Source organism: Periplaneta americana, chromosome 17 (genome assembly GCF_040183065.1).
Source record: "Periplaneta americana isolate PAMFEO1 chromosome 17, P.americana_PAMFEO1_priV1, whole genome shotgun sequence".
Lineage (NCBI taxonomy): Eukaryota > Metazoa > Arthropoda > Insecta > Blattodea > Blattidae > Periplaneta > Periplaneta americana.
The window spans coordinates 10,033,028-10,050,042 of record NC_091133.1 but is presented as its reverse complement, the minus strand read 5'-3'; the positions used below and the strand labels follow the sequence as shown (position 1 = coordinate 10,050,042).

The 17,015-nt window shown below is 35.3% G+C and overlaps 1 protein-coding gene across 3 annotated transcripts in view; it reads left to right on the top strand.

Annotated features, from left to right (window-relative positions):
* LOC138693309 (zinc finger protein OZF-like) overlaps window positions 1-17,015 on the top strand; it is a 91,759-nt gene that overhangs the window by 50,420 nt on the left and 24,324 nt on the right. For all 3 annotated transcript variants that reach the window (XM_069817188.1, XM_069817185.1, XM_069817186.1), the window contains 2 exons: window positions 10,562-10,644; window positions 15,377-15,514. In XM_069817188.1, the coding sequence (XP_069673289.1) occupies window positions 10,562-10,644; window positions 15,377-15,514 (221 nt within the window). Of the gene's footprint in view, window positions 1-10,561; window positions 10,645-15,376; window positions 15,515-17,015 lie in introns of those variants that run through there.

The window sequence follows — 17,015 nt, the reverse complement described above, 5'->3', positions numbered from 1 at the left end:
AGACCGGCAGGCAAGCTCCTTAATCGACTGAGCCACGCCGGTGGCTGAGATGAATGTGCTATTGCTAATTATAGATTCACATAATCATTAAAACATTTTCAATACTGCCTGAGAAAAGTATGCATAATAGATCATAGGCTATCACTATTTGGAATCGAAGAATATAATACAGTAGTTGGATATGGAAAACAATACTCGGCTGAGAGTGGAGCTTTTGGGCTCAAGGATGAAGTAGGCCTATTCAGTTCTTCATATTCGTTAATTTTTAACTTTAATTTCAATTTGAACATGTCTAGAGAATGCATGAAAGACAAAGTAGCGTGTACTAGACTAGGGTTAATAAATGAATACGATTATTACATGTTGGAAGGATATTTTCTGATTTAGCTAAATCAGTTCATTGTGTAGATTATAATATACTGCTAAACAGTTTAAAGTTTTGTGCCATTATAGATGAGTTATTATGTTGGTTTGCAGCTCATTATGAAATAGAAAAAGTGCGGAAGAGATGTATTATAGAACTCGCCAGGGTATTTCATATTAGCCATAATATAGTATGGACTTCCCGATTACTAGTTGTATGCCATCTTGACGGAACTGAAAACAGACACACACACACACATACATACATATATATGTATGTATATATATATATATATATATATTGTTTAAATTTTTTGTTTTATTGAACAACGCTCGCAACTGCAGAGATTATATCAGCTTTGCCGGATGTGCCGGAATTTTGTCCCGCAGGAGTATTTTTACATGCCAGTAATGAGCCTGTCGCATTTAGGCACACTTAAATGTCATCGATCTGGCCCGGGATCGAACCCACAACCTTGGGCATATAAGGCCAGCGCTATACCAACTCGCCAACCAGGTCGACTATATATATATATATAATGTTTAATAAAAACAACGTTTGGTGAATTATAATATATATATATATATATATATATATATATATATATATATATGAGTGAATATTCTGAAATGGGCAAATATGAATAACAAAACTGGAAAAAATATATTAAATTGTGTATTTTTTTCTCACATTTGGTTGCGTTTGCTCCTATTAGGCCTATTGAAGATTCTGGTATCAGTTGAGCTTAAAAAAATTTATGTGAGATTTTTAATTAAAAAAAAAGCCAAGGGACCGTTGTTACCAAAATGGGCACAGTAGTTACCGGTACATAATATATAAAGAAATGAAAATTTGTAAAAAAAAAATAGTAAACATATCTAATTATTAGTATTCCCTAAATGAGATAAACCTAGTTGAAGGATAACCATTTTATTTTCAGCTTTTCAGTTTTCTGTAGGCATCTTTTAGTTTGGTATCCAAATCTTTTACCTTTCTGTATGCCTTGGTTCTGGCCAGTGCCATTTTCTTTCTGCCTACATTCCTTTGCCTTGATGATCCAAGCTGTAAGCTTATGTTCTGAATATGTTATGTGGATTGTTGGAATCTACACTCTCAGGGGTATTACGTCTTAAATATCTTTCCTTTACAGCCCATTGTTTAAGGTTCTTCTAAACTTCTGTACTCCAGATTTCACTTGCCTTCGAACATTTCTTTTTTCACGATCAGTTATATGTGCTATTTTCTTTTTTTTTATATTCTTTGCCATAGTCCCTTTTTTCTGCAACTCATCTTCAGTCATATTTGCCCTCTGCCTACGTATCTTCTCCCTTTCATATTTCCTACTTTCATCATCAGACGTTTTTCTTTCCTATAAACAGTCACATTAAATAATATTCGAAGTTACTTTATACACCAGTATTTAATAATTGTATGTTAAATGAAACGTTGGTCCCACAAGAAGAAGCAATGGTCCCAAAATAAAGGGACCAATGTTACAGGACCTTTGTTACAAATTAGTATAATTTCCGCAATAGTTCTGACAAAATAAGTGGTTAAAAATATCATCGAGGTTAGATTTTTTAGTTGACATACATTGTAATGTTTTGCATATATACTACGAAAATTTAGTATATACAAACTATATTTAATGCCACCTGGGACCAGTGTTACTGATAGAAAACATAACATTCAGTTATCAGTGATGATTTTTGTATTTTTCAATAAAATAAATTACGACAATGGACGAAAAGTTTTTCAACTAGTGCCATGTTGCCCTCTCATCACTACCAACTTTACCACATGTAGCAAAATTGTCTTTTGTGTAGCTCTTTTATTTCGAGGGACTGGCGCTACAAAATTTTTGGGGACAAATTTTACGTTAAAGTTGTGTCCTTTCAGAATTAAACAACAATTCCTGTCTTTCATAATATTTTAACTATTTATTTTTATAATTTTGGCCGAGGAAATAAAATCAAAACGAAACATTCCGAGAAAAACTTAGTAAAACAGAATAAAATGTAGTTGGGGACATAGGGACCGTAGTTACATTTTGACGTTTGGATGTTATTTTTTAATTATAAATTTAAACATTAAGCCTTTTATGCTTTGTTTCCAACTAAAACATGTGAGAGTTAGTTAATTAAACGCAAAAGTAATCAGTTAACATTTTCAAGAAATTCCTTAAATCAGCCGGGACATACATTTACGCATTTCAGAATATTCACCCATATATTGCTGTTTAGTCAACTGTCCGCAGACAGTTTGGAACCTCGTAAATGACACCAAAATGCATCACTCATGAATCAATTAAGCCAGGAGATAAAGGAGTAGGATAGTAGGTAGCTGATTCCATTACCCCCCCCCCATTGCATACATCGCTGACTAGTAGGCTAACGTAGTTCACTAATCGGATTTCAGATTTATAAAAACAATTGTTCTTCCTCCAACACATATCATGAAGTGAGATGTACAGTCTGATAATAATTTTACAGCTTATGACAGAAAAAGTTACCAATTGAACAAATTCTATCTTCTAATTAGAATACTTCGGTTAGACAAGCATGATTCACAGTAGTAACTGCTTCTTAAGTTACAGTATCCTTAATGTATAACGAGAAGTGGTGTAGGCTACGGATGACAGCAGTTTTCACATGCAATAGTCAGCATAAAACAAACGCATGAAGCGTTCGGGTCTCAATATTTCCCTTTTTGTATTTATTAAAAACAGGAACTGTGACCCCGTTTTAATTAGTTTTTAATATATTCTGAACATGCTTCGTGGCTTTAATGGGATTATGTCAAATACAAAAGGGAAAAGTAAAATATTGTATCTTGAGACAGAAAATACTTCCAAAGTAAAAACAAAATAAACACAAAACAATATCGTAACAAATAAGTAACTTAATACCGCGTATAACAATAGCCTTCTGCTTCAATCAGTGCTTTAAACCTTGGCAAGGATTGGACAGGTGGCTGCAATAGGCAGGCCCTCGAGATTTAACCACCTTCTAGACCTCACGAACAAGCGTGGAATGAGCATCAACTGTGGTAGGCTGTCATGATGGGTTAGCTACAAGCATGGAATGTGCATCGACTGTGGTAGGCTGTCGTGATGGGTTAGCTACAAGCATGGAATGTGCATCGACCGTAGTTACATTTTGACGTTTGGATGTTATTTTTTAATTATAAATTTAAACATTAAGCCTTTTATGCTTTGTTTCCAACTAAAACATGTGAGAGTTAGTTAATTAAACGCAAAAGTAATCAGTTAACATTTTCAAGAAATTCCTTAAATCAGCCGGGACATACATTTACGCATTTCAGAATATTCACCCATATATTGCTGTTTAGTCAACTGTCCGCAGACAGTTTGGAACCTCGTAAATGACACCAAAATGCATCACTCATGAATCAATTAAGCCAGGAGATAAAGGAGTAGGATAGTAGGTAGCTGATTCCATTACCCCCCCCCCATTGCATACATCGCTGACTAGTAGGCTAACGTAGTTCACTAATCGGATTTCAGATTTATAAAAACAATTGTTCTTCCTCCAACACATATCATGAAGTGAGATGTACAGTCTGATAATAATTTTACAGCTTATGACAGAAAAAGTTACCAATTGAACAAATTCTATCTTCTAATTAGAATACTTCGGTTAGACAAGCATGATTCACAGTAGTAACTGCTTCTTAAGTTACAGTATCCTTAATGTATAACGAGAAGTGGTGTAGGCTACGGATGACAGCAGTTTTCACATGCAATAGTCAGCATAAAACAAACGCATGAAGCGTTCGGGTCTCAATATTTCCCTTTTTGTATTTATTAAAAACAGGAACTGTGACCCCGTTTTAATTAGTTTTTAATATATTCTGAACATGCTTCGTGGCTTTAATGGGATTATGTCAAATACAAAAGGGAAAAGTAAAATATTGTATCTTGAGACAGAAAATACTTCCAAAGTAAAAACAAAATAAACACAAAACAATATCGTAACAAATAAGTAACTTAATACCGCGTATAACAATAGCCTTCTGCTTCAATCAGTGCTTTAAACCTTGGCAAGGATTGGACAGGTGGCTGCAATAGGCAGGCCCTCGAGATTTAACCACCTTCTAGACCTCACGAACAAGCGTGGAATGAGCATCGACTGTGGTAGGCTGTTGTGATGGGTTAGCTACAAGCATGATGTCCATTAAATTGTTAACATTAATATTGGCTGTGTATTCGTAAAGCACTCTACTATACGATTCCACTCATCTCATAAATGTATGATGTCTGCTGTTCACGAAATCAACAAAAGAGCTAACCATAAATAAATAAATTAAGATAATAAAATTAATGGTTGGATGGACGAGTGGATGGATGTAGTGAAGAAGTAAATTAATAAAAATTTAGAAATAATGAATTAATTAAATAAGGAAATGACTAAGCAAATAGATGAATAATTAAATTTATAAAATGTGGGTAGTGATTAGGATTCAAATCATTATCAGTACTATCTTGAAAGCTTTTAACTTCCAAGTCGTTATGAGCTATCGCAACTGCCTCATTGAGTGATACAATACCTTAAGAAAAATAAGAGGAAAACATTACTCTTAGAGGTTAGACCCATTTTCCCATAGAAACGCTCACACGTAAATCCATCTGGAAATGAGGTAAGTCGAAGTTGGAGGTAGACAACTTTATCAAGTACAATACAGCAGCAAGTTTTCTGTTCTAAGCTGTACATATCTCCAGAATCTCAACCAGAGGTAGTTGTATATAAGTGCAGCCTGATAGTGATGCTTGGACATGCCTTCATGTACTTTCGATTGTGTTCGTATGGATACCTGAGGATTTTATGAGGAATATAATTCTGACGCCTGTGTGGAGTTACTGGTCTCCCATCAGGCGCCTCCCGAGGTGGTGGATTGGGGAATGCTCACCAGATATGGCGGGTACTGGGGAAATAAAATACCCAGGGCGAACCAAAACCAGTGCTGGTGCCTTGCAGCGAGTAGTTGGTTGTACAAAGGCTAGGGGAAGAAAACCCTGATCAAAAATCACCTCATCCTCCATGTTGGGGGTTTAGACGTCAGGCTGACAATCTCACTCTAGCAAAACACTTTACCATTGAGAGAAAAAATGTCAAGGCAGGAATTAGGAGATGGAGGCAGAGAGAGTTGGCTAGAGAGGATTGGGCGAAGATTCTTCAGGAGGTCAAGGCTAAACTAAAAGGGCTGTAGGACCACAGATGATGATGATAATTCTGACGATTAAATAGCATTTCTTTGTCCAAATGTATGCGGTTATAAAGTGAAACTGATGAATGGTTATTCTGTCATAATGCTCATTTAGAAGCATGTGTTGGTCAAGTATAATTTTTAATGGAGAAAATACATTCTGGAAAATTTGCTTTCATACAGATATAAGATGAAAAGACTGTGTTATGGCCAAGGGCGGCTGATCCTTAGGGGCCACAGGGGTCGTGCTCCACCAATATTTTGTCCCCCAAAAATTTTCTTTTCGCATTTAAAATGCGTAAATTTTCTTCAGGACAGTGTATTGGATTCATAATTGTTTCAGTAAATTTCAGCACCTGACGCGATTTGTGTCAGTAAAACATCAAAGATTGTATGACACTAAATATTGTAGCTTGAGCCAAGCATGAAAGGATTCCACAACTTGAATTAGTTTAGCGCTCAACTGCCATGGTGTGTGACGTGCAATGTCGCATTCGCCACCAACGGAACTTCATGAAGTGTTACGAAGTTACAGTTACGAGTATAGTACTTTGCTTGGGGCCCAACCAGCCTGGCCTGTTTCTGTTGTCTGTTGTTTGGTGGCGAGGGGCTGTGGACGTCGACAGATCGCAAAGATCTAAAACATTTAAATGAACGCATCAAAAACATGAAGAAAGTGCGATACATTTAGAAAATGCCTGTAAGTTTAAAATATTTGGGACTGTAAATATAGCATCACAAATTTATTCCGCGGTCAAATTTTCAATTCAGAAACACAACGAACAGGTCACAAAAACAGGGACAGTAACTGATTCTTTAGTATTTTGCGCAACTCATGAAATACTGAGGGGTCATAACGAAAATCAGGAATCGACAAATTGGGGAAATATGTTAGACTTGTTACCTTTACTTGCCAGTCTTGATAATGTATTGGATGAACACTTACACAGTATACTTCTTTTTTTAAGCATACCTCACACACAATACAAAATGAAGTATTAGCAGTATGTATGAGGTGTACATTGAAGATCTGAAGCAGGACATTAAGTATACAGATTATGTTGCTGTGCAGGCTGAGAAACGACAGACATAACCTGCAAAATCCAATTTGTAATTATTTTGAGGTACATAAAAGTTTGTAAACCTATGGAAAGATTTCTTTTTTCAAAGAGGTAAACAATTGCACAGCTGTCTGAGCGAGGTTCTAAAACAAAGTCTACAACCTTTCAATTTAGAAAATAAATTCATAGCTCAAGCATATTTTGGTGCTGCAGTAATGAGTAGAAACCAGGGTGGGGTCCAGACTTCGATGCGGAAAACATTTCCTTATGCAAAATTTCTTCACTGCTTTGCCCACCAACTTAATTCAGTTATAAAAAGTGCATGTTCAAAACGCATTAAATCAGTGAAGTTTTTTTTTGAAAGTATTACTAGGTTCACAACATTCTTCTCCACTTCACCTAAATGCAGTGACCTGTGTGCAATAAGCGCATACTAACCATTTCAGCAACACGATGGAACTTTCAGTCTCGAGTTATATCCTCCATTAAAGAAAATAAAGCGGAGCTATTGAAATGCTTTAGAAGAATTGAAGAGGAAGAGGACTCAAATCAGTGGGATGATACAGCAGTAAGAGAATCTTTTGGCCTAAAATCTTGTTAAATAATAATGAATTTTCGTTTTTTCTAAATTTCTTTTATGATTTGAAGCATGTTGATATATTATACAATATAATACAGATGCAAACTGCAAATAGATTGAGCATATCTGACATATTACAACATTTTGGGTCAGCTGTAATTAAAATAAGAGAGAACACTAACAGATATGAAATAAATGTCGATGATGAAGAAGAATGTTCGTTTCTTCCAAAAAAAGGCTGAAACTCAGTAGACAAGTAAACCCGTTGGCAGATGCGAAAGAAGTATGCGATATCATTATTAACCAGTTCAGTGGAGGTTTCCTACAGTCACATATATATGGCAGCTTTAATATACTCGATCTAAATAAATTTGCTTCGTACAGAGATAATTTTTCGACCTATCTGGCTAATATTTTCGTAAAAAATTACAGTCCTTTAATTTCGAAGGAAATATGTATTAATGAATTAGCAGTGATCTATCGAAATGATATATTTAAAGACATTTCCTGTGTGTGTGTGATTTGTTCAGTTTTTTTTTATGGATTACTCGAAGATTCATTTTCTGAAGTGGGCAAAGCCCTTCGAATCGCACTAACAACACCTATTTCAAAGCTGAGTCAGAACTGAATTTCAACACATTAAACAGGATAAAAACATTTCTCAGAAACATCATGGGTCAAATAGGCTGAATTCGTTGTATTTCTCTTCTATTCATAAGGAGCATCTCCATCAAATTCCGTACTTCAAGAACAGGGTCATCGAAAAGTTTGCCAGCCAGGACAGACGAGCACATCTTCTTTATAAATAATTCTGCAAATGGGCGAGTTTAATGTTGAATGTGCAATATTATGTAGTTGGTAGTTTTTGTTGTATTGTGCTTAACTAATTTTTAAGCAGAAACATTTGACTAAAATGAAATAAGAAAACCTTGGTGCATTATTTAGCATATACCCCACCAACAAAAATGATCACGAGCCACCACTGGTTATGGCTTTGGTATACTGTATTACTAAAAATGCCTGTGCAGTTTTTGTTTCTGATATGAATTCTTTATAGCTTTATTTAGACTTTTTCTGGTTGCTTTATAACCCGCCCTTTTAACGTAAAATAACAATGAGGTGAACTTTTTAACTTCTGTATGGCTTAAACGTTTTTCTGTGTTCACATTTCCAGCTCAGAGCGACTAATTGTATATATAGGCACACACATACATTTATTTCTACCAAACTCCACATTCTGCTATTGCAAGTAAATTATTATTAGTCGGTAATTACATAGGGGCGGAAGTGGTGTATCTAGAGGCATATTTTCATTCTTATTCTCACTTTTTTTATGGAAAGAAATAAATTATACATGCGGTTTCCTATTTATTTTATATCCTTTTACTACGAGAAATACTACCTACTCTTCATTCATAATTCAACAAATTTTTCCCTTATTTGAGATGTCTCCAAGTTGCCTGAAGGTCGAAAGGAATGTTGTATAATGGGACGTTTAAATGTGGCTAGATACTAAGCAGCTGAAATACCATTCAAAATAAATCATATGGCTTAGATTCATAAGAATGAGTAAATGATAATATGCTGTCATAAGAAGGAAGAAGTAGACAACAGAAAATAATTTACTTACTTACTTATGGCTTTTAAGGAACTTGGAGATTCATTGCTGCCCTCAACAGAAAATAATTCTCACTGAAATTAATAACTTTTCTAATACATTTTTCTAAGAAATGTCCTGCACAATAAATGCAGAGCATGCATAATTTGTACCAAGGAAATCATAACTCCTTTAACAATTTAAGTTACATGACGCTTAAAGAAATTACCATCTGAAGATAAATTAACATTAGCGCAATTTTCATCATATAAAGGAAGAGAAATTGTCATACTGTTGCTCGTGTTTTACTTATCCTGAAATCCTTTTACGTCAAGTGTCTCCACAATTTATTGATGTACCATAACAAATATTTCTGTTCGTAATTGAGTTTCTGCTTCTGAATGGCTATTAACATTTTCCCACAGGTGTAATTAGCAAGTCGTTCACAGTTTATATCGCATTGAATTCAATTTTTCCATCAAATAATATCTTTATGGCAGCAATTATACTTTGAGTACAGTACAGTTATTGTTCCTTACCAATCCATCTTAACATATCCTTCTGCTTAAGTGGGACTACATTTTATAATATTGTTTCTCTTTTTTTTTTTTTTTTCTCACAGAACACTATCAAACATACACAGACATCTCCCAGATACTTTGATCTTACGTGCATCAACATGATAAATGGTGCGTAGCAGAAGAGATGAGATAGCAGATAGAATGTAATCGCATCCACAGTCTAAAAAAATTTACTTTTAACAATATATCTGTTTGAATTGCACAGGACAATATTTAGGCTTACTCAGGGTAGCTCAGTTGGTAGAGCAGCTGGCTACGGACTGGAAGGTCCGGGGTTCGATCCCAGGTGGTGACAGGATTTTTTGTCGTTGCCAAACTTTCAGAACGGCCCCAAGGTTCACTCAGCCTCCTATAAAATTGAGTACCGGGTCTTTCCTTGGAGTAAAAGGCGGTCGGAGCGTGGTGCCGACCACACCACCTACTTCTAGTGCCGAGGTCATGGAAAGCATGGTGCTCTACCTCCATGCCCCCCAAGTGCCTTCATGGCATGTTACGGGGATACCTTTACCTTTACCATAGGTCATATAGAAGTATTGTTGTGCCAATGCTTTTAATTCACTGCTACTGGTTGATTAAATCAACTAAATGACGTTTTCCTAATAGTAACCTTGAGCAGTGTTATGCACTCAGGTGCATAGCTAGATAAACTCACATGCAAACATTGCCTAAGAGTTTATACAGGATTGGGTTCTTGTTCTGTATGTGAGAAATGTGCATAATCAAATTCATGCCGACATATTCATTAATACTAAAAGTATTCTGTATTTTTGTATGATATATAATTATTTCAGAATGAATTCGGAAGTTCGAGAAAAATAATATATTGTGCATATATTGCAATCACTGCGAATAAGTCTCTTTCAGCAGTTTAAATTGGACCACATTGTGCAGAAAGGAACAAATCCACAAACAAATATAATGTATCAATACTGAAATAATTCCTAGAATTCATATTTTGAATAAAGATTATATGTCCTATAATACGCTCTTGGCTAAAGCAATAAGTATGTAATTACATTAATTTGTGAATTTATTACTCATGTTTAACATAAAGTGCATTTTTCTCTGTTTAGGTATCACGTGGGTTAGTTTCTTTGTGCAAAATGTGACCCAATTCTGCAGATATGTGTAACACTTAAATGTCTGTTACAGTCACGATGGATGTGATCAAGGAGGAACCTGAAATTGACCCATTGGCTATACAATCGAATGACGAGAAAAAACCCTTATCAGAGGTAATTTCTATATGTGATATGTATAACGTAGAATATGACGTAAGGCTACATGAGTATATCTGTCAGTTTGTAGTTAGCACTTTCATTATATAGATTAAGAAATTTCTAATCTAAAGTTAATTGTCGTGTTTGCCTTCATGTCACGTGTTACATGCTTCTTTTTCACTCTTTCATAATATTTTAAGAACTGATAATGAACGCTGGTTTAAACTGAGTTTTAAGATATTCTTCAATAAATTGCTTCCCATAAATCCTCGTAATTTGTTGATGCCTTTTATATTCCATTGAATACAGTATATAAGCTCAAAAATTGAATTGTACTATTCGTGAATAGTTACTTCAATAGCCCCTGGAATACATTTGGTGTGGCAAATATAGCTCTACACTGGAGCATCATCGTAACAAATATAACTGAGCTCTTGTGAATGTGTCATTATTAGACATTGGATTTATATGTACTAAAAATATCTAAAATATGCATGCATTTAAACTGTCAAAATCTTAAAAATATGCTCTATAATTTCGAAAATATGCACTAAACATGCGCTAAAAATTTTAATTTTAGGATTATTCATTTGGTAGTGACATTGTACATTCTTCCTTAGACATCATTGTAGTCGTTATAATTTGATTTGGAGTGCACAACGATTATTTTTTCCAATTGCTCAAGTGTAGGTTTATAACGTTTATTAATTAACACAAGTTTGTATGCTGAGAAGGACCTTTCTACGTGTACAGATGTTAGTGGGCAAAATTTGAAAGCACTTACTAGCTCTGGGGAAATTTCTTCTGAAAGCACTATGTTTTCATCTTGAAGACATTTATCCATGGAACACAAAACTTTAATGTGAGGATTTCTCCCTATAATAGCACACAATTTACTACTTAATTTTTTTGCATACTTTAAAGGAGCATTCTGAAGTTTACTCTGAACCTCCTGAGGATTGGTAAAGATTCATATAAAGACAAACCACATTTTTCGATTTTTTTTTTTTTGTGGCTTCAGCTATAACTTTGAAATGTGCCTTGATTAGAGCCAAGTCCCTTTGCAAATAGTCACTATTAAAAATATTCTGTGAATGTTGAATTGACGAAGCTTCAGTTGCATTTAGCACATCAACGAATTCTTTAATTGCATTGAAGTTATTTGAATAGAAGAGTGAAGCTTCACTCCACATACCCCAAGAGGTAAGTATTCGCTTTGGGGTAATAGGAGGTCTGGAAATTGTTTTTCGTAAGCACTAACTCTGGAAGGGGCTTTAACAAAATGTTCTTGGTGCTGGATATCAAAGTGTTCACTCAGGAAAATTTTGCTTTATGACTTCAGTTACTGTACGAAGTCCACGCACAATACACATACTGTGAATGAGTTTGGAAAAAAATACTTTCAAAGCTGAAGCAGTAACATCACGTGATTTTGTCAATAGTCCTTGGAGAGGACTTTATTATCTTGTCACTAATGTGTTTAAATATTAATTTTAAATTTAAAAACACCTCTGTTATATGCTCTATGCATGGAGAAATGCTGAAATATGCAGCAGCATCCTAAATATGCAATTATGCACTATAAAACTTTACATAAAAAAACAGAAGAACATGAAACATATTGCAAATGTTAACTCCATATCATTGAATTGAATTGAATTGAAAGAGGAGAATTTGGAGGACAAATTTAAAAGGTATGCACAACGCATCCTTGCAAGGGGTTCGGGGCTGTAAGAAACTAAATATGTGAGCTCCAAGTCTGTTGGCCACTAGTCTCACTCCGGGTTACGGTGCTCCACTGAAGGAGTTCTAGAAAATTTTGAAGGGGAAAAAACCGAAAATGGACGTAACCTCTTAGGTTACGCGAGGGGACGGAAATGTGATCAAAGTGATCACGGGATGGGACGAGGAAGAAATGGCTGGTGTAAATCTGCACATTGAAATGAACTGTGTCATTTCTCAGTGCAGGAGGAGTCGAGAAGACTCTGTCATCTGTTGTGCGATGACAAGACAGGTGAAGACCGCTAGGAGAGATGCCGTGAATTCTAAATCTGCAAATTGAAAGGTTCCCCGTCCTTTCACATTGCGACTAAATGAGTGATCTCGCAAATTAAATAGGCAATTTATGGGTTCTGAACTAGGGCATTACGTCGTTTGTTAGAAAAGTGGGAATATGGGGAAGGGCATATAGGTCCGTGGCCCTTTTCTTTTATGGCTCATCCCAACATTTACCTTAACACCTTAGGAAAACCACGGAATACCTTAGGCAGAATGAGTTGTCTCATGTAAGAGACTAGCCAATTTGGCTTTTAGGTAGGGTGTGATTGATTATGTCTTGAACCTTGTTGAATCGTCTCAAAGTAGAGACCAGCCATTTGGCTTTATGTTGAACTCCATATCACAAGTAAAAACAAACTAAAGATGAATTTGCATATAAATCCGATGTCTAGTCATTATTAATGCAAGTTACCTTTTATAATAAATTCTGTACACAAGATAGTTTAATTGTAATTTCTAGTAATTAAGATTAGCAGCGGTGGTGTTTAATTTTCTAGATCCGTCACCCTCTATCACTTTGCTGGTCAGGTTTGCGATTTACATGCAGTACATATCCATTTAATACAAATGTAAACAATTATTTTCAAATTAAACAGTAGTGGTAGTAAAGTACGTTGCACTGCTTGACAGTATATGTTTAACAATTCAGCTTCATTATCAAGAACAGTTCATGATATGCATTACTATGTCAGTGTGTTGATGAGACATAGTGTGACTTATGAACAATATTTGGTATGTAATCATTCCACATTTTAGGAGCCGATGTTTGAAAGGAAAAATCTAAAAGAAAAAAATGCGGATTTCAAGTAAATGCCAAAGTTGCAAGACTGGAGCAACACTTATTGTTATCATTGATTCTGTTTGAAACATTCGCTATATGTAGGTAGTTTTTCTTTATAAACTTCTGACATTTAAATATATTCGCCCTTATCGCATTGTAGTTTTTATGAAAGAATGTTATATTGTAAATATTTACGATATAGAACACATTATTCCATAAAACTCGACAACTTCTTCAAATTTCGACTCCTTTAAGTGCAAAAGAATGTAGTCAGATAAATGTGCTTGTTATATACAGAAGTACATAAAATATATATATATATATATATATATATATATATATATATATATATATATATTTATGGTTTGCGGGCCTTTCATCAAGTACCTTTTGTCCACAATTTGTTTCGTCCACTCACTATCGTCCATGTTCTTTTGTCCACAACCGATTGATCCATAGAATTTACATCCATCCATACATTTGTCCACACCTTTTATGTGCATAACCTTTCGTCCATCTTAGAATACATATTTGTGTTTCCCACTTACAATTACAACAGAAGGTATTGTCATCATTGTCGTCTGTTTCTTAGATACGTTTCATTTTTCTTTGGATATTAAAAAAGTATGAATATATATGTCTTCAATTTTGGATATTAAAAATTATGGCAGAGGTTGTATATACACGTCAGAGGCAACCAGTATTACATTATAAAGAGTGCCGCTACCACCTCCACTCTGTTAGCAAAGATGGAAGAAGAAGATATTGGAGATGAGAGGATCGAGAGAATTGTAAAGCAAGATGCATGACTGGGACTGACTTAGATGGCACTACAAAACATCAACATAACGCAGGTGTGGAGGGCGAAGTTACGAAATTTATGAATGACCTAAAGAGTCGTGTAGAAGAAAATCCCAACGAACCTCCGCCACAAATCATTCGTGCATTCATGCCGTGCAGACTAGGAAACTCTTCTGATGTTCCTGGACAGAAACATCATGAAGAGACATGTGAACTAAATTCAAAATAAAACTCGCCCATCAATTTCTCAAACTTCACAAGAACTTGTTCTCATAGATAAATAAATTTAACTAAATTACATTTTACCAAATGAAATATGTTTCATGTCATCTATTTTTTACCATAGTGGACGAAATAGTCAGTGGACGAAAACATAATAGACGAAACATGAAAATGGACTAAATGGTCATTGAACAAAACTTAAAGAATGAATCATGAAGTGGACAAATGTGTCAGTGGACAAGAAAAAAAGTGGACGAAATGTAGTGGACCAAAGGCCCTATAACTATATTCATACATACATAGTACATACATACATACATACGTCACCCTCGGTAGCGTAGTTGGTATAGTGCTGGTCTTCTGTGCTCGAATGCTCGAGGTTGCAGGTTCGATCCCAGCCGAGGTCGATCGCATTTAAGTGTGTTTAAATGCGATAGGCTCGTGTCAGTAGATTTACTAGCACGTAAAATAACTCCAGCGGGACAAAATTCCGGCACACCGGCGACGCTGATATAACCTCTGCAGCTGCGAGTGTTGTTAAATAAAGCATAATTTAAATTTTTTTAAATTTTACATACATACATACATAATACTCAGTACAAATATGAATGCCGCTGAACAATGTAACACATAAGTCATGATCGGATATGTTATATGTTTATGAAATAATAAAATAATAAAATGCCACTTAAAAAGCGTTTTTTATTGCACTAGCCAATATTAATGGATCTCCTGTTAAAGAATGATGGTGTTAAGAAGACCAACCCTTCAAGTTTCATCACTCAGCACTGTAGTGCGGTACATACTGTTCAGTTATTTCTTTTCATAATACTGTACTTACATTGTTATACGTGTATATGACATTTATGTCGCTGTCTTGTGCAGGAAGGAAATTTATTGGCTCTCCACCTGGCTGGAATAAAGACGGAATGTGTGGACCACAGCTATGATCCAACTTCAGAGACTAAGGTTGAGCAAACTGCATTGCCTAATAATTTTGTTACGACGAAGTGTAAAGCTGAGGTAAGTGAAGCTCATGGGGTGAGCTGGCTATTCTTCTTTCAATATTAATCTTGTATTTTTTTTTCGTCTCACACAGTTATTATGTCACTATAAACTAACAGGGATTGTTTAGTATACCAACAGACCATTTAAAAAGGGAAACAACTCAAAATTTAAAGCTTTTAGAACACTGCATTTTAAAGCTTCATATATCTGAGAAATTTGTTTCCCTTCTGGCCTGCATTATGACTGAGGCATTAATATTTTCTGTGTAAATTATTTACTCCTTGAGCAAAAGTGTATTTCGTGTGTGTCTGTGCGTGCGTGCGCGCGCGCGCGCGCTTTTTTTTTCCTTCGAAGTTTTCTGCCCAGGATTCTTCAATCTCTTTTAATTTTCTGCCTCCTCTTTGTCTCTGCTTATGATCCATAATATCTTAATTTCGTCTATCATCTAATATTTTCTTCTGCTTCGAACTTTTCTCCCGTTCACCATTCCTTTCAGTGCATCATTCAGCAGACAGTTTCTTCTCGATCAGTGAACCAAGCAATAACATTCCTTTTTCTTTTCTTGATCAGTTTCAGCATCATTCTTTCTTCAACCACTGTTTCCAACACAACTTCATTTCTTATTCTTTTCGTCCACTTCCTACACTGCATTCTTCTCCATGTCCAACATTTCAAATGCTTCTATTCGCTTCTCTTCACATTGTCGTGATGGCCATGTTTCTGCTCCCTACAATGTCACACTGTCACATAAAGCACTTCACTAGACTCTTCCTTAGTTCTTTTTGATAATGTAATGTCTATTCTTATAAATATTATCAAGGATTCTCTTCAGATATTACATCATCATCTCTATTTCAATTAATCAACTTATATTTGCCCTCAACAATGAACTTTCTTTTTTCTTTAATGTATCACATCACATTATTGTACATGTATATTGTATTCAGGACCCTTGTGGTCACTCAAAATTCTTTGAGCTGATGTCTATAATTTAGAAATTTATTTATATATATATATATATATATATTACTTACTGGCTTTTAAGGAACCCGGAGGAGGTTCATTGCCGCCCTCACATAAGCCCGCCATTGGTCCCTATCCTGAACAAGATTAATCCAGTCTCTACCATCATATCCCACCTCCCTCAAATGCATTTTAATATTATCTTCCCACCTACGTCTCGGCCTCCCCAAAGGTCTTTTTCCCTCCAGCCTCCCAACTAACACTCTATATGCATTTCTGGATTCGCCCATGCCCATCTCAAACCTTTGGGTTTAATATTCCTAATTATGTCAGGGGAAGAATACAAAGCGTGCAGTTCTGTGTTATGTAACTTTCTCCATTCTCCTGTAACTTCATCCCTCTTAGCCCCAAATATTTTCCTAAGAACCTTATTCTCAAACTCCCTTAATCTCTGTTCCTCTCTCAAAGTGAGAGTCCAAGTTTCACAGCCATACAGAACAACCGGTAATATAACTGTTTTATAAATTCTTTCAGATTTTTTGACAGCAGACTA